Source organism: Montipora foliosa, chromosome 2 (genome assembly GCF_036669935.1).
Source record: "Montipora foliosa isolate CH-2021 chromosome 2, ASM3666993v2, whole genome shotgun sequence".
Classification (NCBI taxonomy): Eukaryota; Metazoa; Cnidaria; class Anthozoa; order Scleractinia; family Acroporidae; genus Montipora; species Montipora foliosa.
This window is the reverse complement of record NC_090870.1, coordinates 21,165,086-21,171,786: the sequence shown is the minus strand read 5'-3', so window position 1 is coordinate 21,171,786 and position 6,701 is coordinate 21,165,086. Positions and strand designations below refer to the sequence as shown.

General features: G+C 37.5%; 1 protein-coding gene across 2 annotated transcripts in view; it reads left to right on the top strand.

Moving 5' to 3' along the window:
• The window catches only part of LOC137992654 (betaine--homocysteine S-methyltransferase 1-like), a 12,202-nt gene extending 5,750 nt beyond the window's left edge, over positions 1-6,452 (top strand). For both annotated transcript variants that reach the window (XM_068838128.1, XM_068838130.1), the window contains exons 7-9: positions 412-542; positions 4,138-4,235; positions 5,680-6,452. In XM_068838128.1, coding sequence (XP_068694229.1) covers positions 412-542; positions 4,138-4,235; positions 5,680-5,881 — 431 coding nt within the window. In that variant the 3' untranslated portion in view covers positions 5,882-6,452. The remainder of the gene's footprint in view (positions 1-411; positions 543-4,137; positions 4,236-5,679) is intronic.
• Positions 6,453-6,701: the final 249 nt, after the last annotated feature.

Below are 6,701 nucleotides of genomic sequence, written 5' to 3'. Positions count from 1 at the left end.
TCTGACAGCTCGAGGAGCCGATCTGCCATTTTCTCACAAGAGCGTGATTTCAGTTGTGCATGAGCAGAATATTATTTGCAGCAAAACACTTATTTGTAGGTAGTTATTTGCAGGTCACGTGGTGGGCTCTCTGCCAATGAAAAGGAAGGACAAAATACATCGAATGATAATGCGGCTTATTAGCAGATGTTTAGGGTTAACGAAAGCACTTGTAAAACCATCACTGGGACCTGGAACTTAAATTATATTGATACAAGCCTTGTTCAACATAGCTACCACTGACAGTAAGATGTAGGAAAAGACAGTGCAAGTTGGCACTAACAGTAGATGAAAGATTTTTTTACTTTTGACCACTTCTCAGCATTTTCATAATTCAGATTTCTAAAACATATATCATGTCCATCTTTATAGCCTTGGAGCCTCGCATCATGACTCGCTGGGATGCTCACAAGTTTGCCCGTGATGCCTACAATGCTGGAATACGTTACATTGGTGGTTGTTGTGGAATTGAACCATACCATATCAGGGCTGTAGCTGAGGAGGTAACTTAAAAAAAAAGCAATAGTTAAGGCTTCAAGGTTTATAATTTGGCAGGCTGTGGGGACCATGTGAACTTTAGCTCTTTAACTAAATGTACAGTACAGGAAACAAGTGTTGTAGATGGAATGGCCACTCAACCATCACATTTTGATGTCAGCTTTGAAGTGTTCATGTAGGTTTGGGAGTGCCCAAGGAGGTAAAAACAATGTTTTGGCATCATCAGGGTACTGTTGTCGAGAAGTTAGGTGGAATAACATGAGAGGAATAATTGCTAAACTTTTAAATTAGTGACAGATAAAATTAAGCTCATACTGAATCTGATGGTACATAGAGAGATCAGTTGTTAGCAACATCTCATGTGCCTAACGATCCAACTTGACACTAGCCTGCGTAGCTGGCGGCCGGTGTTGTTGGTGCGGAGAATGGGGTTGTGCACCGTGAAATACCACCTGCCCGAAAACGTATGTTTTTTTAATGCTGCCCACTGTGAATCCAATTATGAACAGCAATCAAGAGTAAAGCTGTAATGCGGAACCAAGTTTTATATTACAAGTGTCAATATTTGGGCGCAAAACTTATGAGCAGTATACATGGAAGATAGTAAACACAGATGTTAATGTGGAAAGCAATTGGAAAGGGTAGATACGTCAAAGAAGTAAAATGAGGAAGACTGTCGAGTAAATCCGTGAACGATTGCTTTAGATTATGTGAATGAAATCTGACATTGCAATTCGGAGATTATTAATTAAAAAGCACCCTTTATTAATATCGACCAAAACCTGGTTTACATCAAGGGAGAGAATGAATGAACCACCTGTCGGCGATGCAATCGAGGGAATCTTCACACCTCAAGCCAAGAACTCTAGCGGAATGTTGATTTAGTATCTAATTAAACTACTCAAGTAAAAGTTCTGATCGTTAATCTGAAAACTGTTGCTAACTTAGTCTAGCAGAATGTGAATGTGTGAATTGAGCTCAGAGATCCTTAATTTGCCTCCTATTCTGAATTTGAGGTTGAACCCAGACCATCTCGCAGCATTTCCCACAACATTTTAGTTCACAAAGCTGAGATTATTGTCCCTCAAATGTGCCTGTAATGTTTCAGATTCACCAGAGAGTAAATTAAAGGCAAAATTTTCTCTTGCACTGTCAACTGCAGTATCTGCAAAACTATCACAAGCAACGTTTTTGATGACAATATTTATTGTTTTCCCAAAGTGAAGATCTGGGCGTGTATTATATCAAGCGTGGGTAGAAAAACTATAACATCTTTGCCAGAAAACAACTCCTTCACAGTGCTCTTCTTCTCTTTCTTGAGCAAAATTTCCCGTTCTTTGTTAACTCTTTGACGTCCAAACCGGCCTAAATTGGCCAGACTTACTTATTTTACTCTGTCTAACGCCAGACTATTTTACTCGTCAATGGGGAACCCCTGGGAGTCAATGGGTCAATTATGTTTAGCTGATAAGCAAGAGCTTTTGATATCCTTCCTTCGATGGTCGTTATTGATTTTCCTTCACAGATGGGACAAATTTCAGGAAGGTCTCGAGTAACATTTGATTGACGTGTTGTTGATATCAGCCAATCAGAAATTTCTGTCCACTCAGTGACCAAGATGTTAAAAAAACCCTAGTTTCCCAGTAGACGGTATTTCACAGCGCCACCAAAGGCAGACCACCCTCTGTTAGTGGGGGCTGTTCATTGAAATCTGAGCATCGATCTCTTGTTATTTATAGAAAAAATACTGGTGAATGATACGGCGGCTAGAATTTATTCCAATATGCAGAATTCAAAGCAAATGATTCAATAAAAGTTTGAAGAAAATGCTAACTGAGTGCGTGTCATGTTTTTTTTCATTGTCCTTTGTTTTAAGCGCTGCGCTATTTTGCAAGATGAATATTTGACCTTGGCGGAACCAATTAACTAAGGAAACAGGGCAGGCAGCAATCAGCCACCGGCGTGTGACCTAGTCCTCTTTAAGGTGGAACTGTTCTCTGCGTGGCATTTGTCTTTCGTGCCAACAATACCACCAGCTACGCAGGCTAACTTGACGCTGACAAACAACTGGAAGTTTTTAAAGGCCTCAAATGGAAACAACATGCTGAGGCCCTTACCGAAAAAAAAGTATGATTGTCGCGGGGCTTAATGATGAGATCATATTTGTAAGTTGTAAGTCTTTTCGGTATATTTGCTTACATTGCGCAATGACCATCCTCTGCATGAAACACCACGAAGAGGTTGTTAACTCTGCATTAAGTAAATATTGCAGTTGGTTCACAAGTGGATGAATGTTGACGGGCACATACTAAACCTCTCATTCAAACCATGCAGAAATGTTTGTCCTTTGCAGTGACTTTAATTATGCCTAATGACTTTAATTTATGCCTAATTATTATCCTCCAATGTAAGCTTCCGAGAAGCTTATCAGTGGCTTGAACCTGCCGAGTGGTCTTGTAAAGCTTTCTGTTGTTTTACGGAGATTCACATTAAAATTGTCAAACACTTGCTAAAATGCTACATGTATTTAATTTAAACATGTCTATGATCCATTTTGCTTCAAAATGCCAGACATACCACTTTAACCCTTTCAGCCCCGATAGTGCCAAATGGCACTTATAGATTTTACTCTGTCTAACGCCAGACGATTTTACTCGTCAATGGGGAACCCCTCGGGGCTTAAAGGGTTAAATCATCACTCTACGTATTCTCATTCTGGAATAGGGTCAATCAAACACACCCTAAATGTTGCCAAAACATTAATTGTAACTCTTAATAAATTATTCTGTGGGACTCGGAACTGTCTATAACAATAAAACATTGCTGAGCGGCTTCTTGCTGTCCAAAAAATGAGATGCAAATCCTTCAGTGGTGATTGTGCTTTGTACATGCAGGGCCAAAGATTTAGAATACTTTGCCATCAGCTGTTGGCGAGACTGACTCTCTTGAATCCCTTAAGTTGAGACTTAAGACCTATCTTTAAAATGTTCTTTTAGGGTGCATTCGATTGACCGTATTCTGGAATAGGAATTTATTGAATACAAGTTAGAAATCCTTCGTTTTTACGGAGATTCACGTTAAAAGTGTCAAACACCTGGTAAAATGCTATTTTAAACATATCTTGATTATCCTTGTTGCTTCAAAATGCCAAAAAAATACCATTTTAAATCATCACTCCACATATTCTTATTCCGGAATAGGGTCAATCGAACGCACCCTTAGTTGCTAAGTGTCTCAATTTTTATAGATTAATTTATATGTAACACAACAGTCTTTTTCAGGACCCAGAGTGAATTTTTATATTTACCCATCTCAAATCATCTTCATATTACAGTAATAAGGAATTTGACAAGGGATTTTATTTTATTCTAGTGGAACCCAGTATGTCTTCGTAATGAATTTTATCATGAGCTAGAACTGTAAAGTGCTTTAGAATGTGTACAGTTTGTACGTAGAGCTATAGAAATTTTATATAGTATATTTATTATTAGGCAATTCAGGTCATAGGTCATAAATTTGATAATATTTAAGTGGCTATTTCAAAAAAATAGTTGTATTATTGATCATTTCAACTGGAAGATATGCCTTTTTCTTCTTCAGTTGGCTAAGGAAAGAGGAAAATTGCCACCAGCTAGTGAAAAACATGGTCCTTGGGGAGAGGGTCTTAGGTTGCACACCAAACCATGGGTTCGGGCAAGGTGAGATTGTCTCCTCTGAGTACAGTTGGTTGTATGATGGGCCATTTTGAGCCTTTGTTCAAAGTGAGTTCTACTGGTAATTTTTGTAATAGTGCATTTAAGGGGTTGAGGTTGACTTGGAAATTGGCAACAACAAACTCAATTGTTGGAAACACTTCCTTTTTTTTTCTGACATAAGGAATACAGCAGTAAGAATTCATTGCTCTCCCTTGAATCTGCTCTCTTGGGTTAAAAGTGTGATTAACTGTATTATTTAAGTAGTCCAGTTTGTCATCATATAAATGTAAAATGGAAGTACAAAACCCTGATGTTGCTGGCATACAAAGCTACCTCAAGTGTCACATTGACAAATTTGCTTGACTTTTCCCATCAGGGAAAAGTCTTAAGAAAATGGGAACTAATGGCAAAACCATTTTACATTATAAATAATGTAATATTTGTAATTATGCACACGAAGAAACATAAATTCAATTGTAGTATGTCTTAAGGCGTTCGTGCAAAAATTTTCTAACATTGATTTTTTTCCTGCAAATTTTACCGTTGAAAGAATGATGATGAGTTAGTGATGTCAGAAATGTAAAAAAAAATGGGGGGTCACCGACTTCGTTTTGGAGAGAACTTGCCCGGAAGAACACCCTAAATCTGAAAAAAAAAAAAACTGGCTTCCTTAGCGAATAAGGCCAGTGTCTGTAAGCCCAAAAAGATTGCAATTACATCTTTGAAGTGAAATGTTCTCTACCAAACTTTAAGTGGACCCATCAAGTGAATTTAGTTAACTGTTGAGGTTCCTTGAAGAACAAGTTCGCATTTAGCGACCATAGTTTCATGCACCTTGCAGCCTCAAGATAGCAGGATTCCATGTCCTGAGGACAGAAATCTTGAAATTTTTTTTTAACTTCCCACATTGTTTTTTTGTTCATTTTTGGACAATGTGGAGATAATTGTAAATAAAATCTGTTTCTGAAAAGAAAAGAAGGGGTCACCGAACATCCAAGATCGTTAAATTCAAGCAAAGCTATAGCAATGGCCATCTGTCCTATCATTGTTCATTTTAGTACTTGGCGCGCGTGCTCAATGCATGACGTGGCATGTGAATTTGCGTGCGCTGTAAGGATGCGCAGTAGCAATGGGTGCGAACGTAACATTTTTGAATTTAATTTTTCTTCTCTTTTTGTAGTATATTGTGTAAGTGTACTTAAGTGTTAAAAAAAAAAAAATCAGTAACTTGTTGCTCTTAAAAAGGCCCCATTAGCAAAAAAGAAAGTAGCTGAAAAATTCATTACTACTTTAGAATTGGAGCAAAAGGAGTCATTAATTCTTAAAAAAATAAACATTTTATTTTGGGCTGATAAGATTGTCTACATGTATAGTCACTAAAAAAATGTACAAACAAATATCAAGTGTACATGGTTAGAGTGTCCTCACTGTAATTTTGGATTTATAGGGCTCGCAGAGTGTACTGGGAGAGCCTTAAGCCAGCAAGTGGGAGACCATTCTCTTCTAGCATGTCTAACCCAGATGACTGGGGTGTAACTGCTGGTGACAAAGATCTAATACAACATAAAGAGACCACTACCCAGGAAGAAATGGATGCTGTTATCAACCATGCTACATGTAAACAGCAAACTGCCAATGGGGATCATTGAGACTTGTAATAAAAGTTACCGATATTGTAAATAAGCTGTTAATTTAAATGTTATCCAAGCAATAATGTACTGCTCTTAAGACATTTATTATTACTGAATGTAATCCATTTTTAGGGAGTTTTCGTAAGGGATTGTCAAATCATAACTATCCTAATTGACAGTGAGCATCAGCAATATTTTAAATACTGGTATTCAATTCAAGGGAAGTAATTTTTATATGCTGGAAGATAAAATATGCTGCTTTCATCAGATATTGTCTTGAAGTTAGATTAATTTTTTTGCATTCATTTACAAGATTTACCTCCTTTTTACTTTCATTTAACCCATTCAGACCTCAAAGCCCCATTGATGAGTAAAATTGACTGGCAATAGACAGAGTAAAATCTATCATTTAAGTCTCGCTCTCAGGGGTCACTGGGTTAAGTAGGTCTGAGGTTTCCATGCCTGGTACTCATTACTCACCTACATTAAATGTGTAGTCATTGTTATTTTAGTGCATATGTCACCATGAATTTACATGTATGATAACTGTTTTTACACAACTGTTGACAATAAATATTTTAGTCTTTTGCGCCACAGTGAGTGAAACAAATACATGTCCAGGGGTACTTCCTATTAATGTGCATGTGCTGCTGGTTGGGGTTGCATTTTCAAGACTGGATTTACTATAATGGGGTTTCATTTTCAACAGAGTTACAGACAGTTATTAGAATGGGGTCGCAGATTGTCGGGATTTGGGGGTAGGAAAATTCTGGCTTATGGGATTAAAAAATTGAAAAATTTGCAGTAAAAAAAGTTCGAAAAATTCATTCGGTTGAGA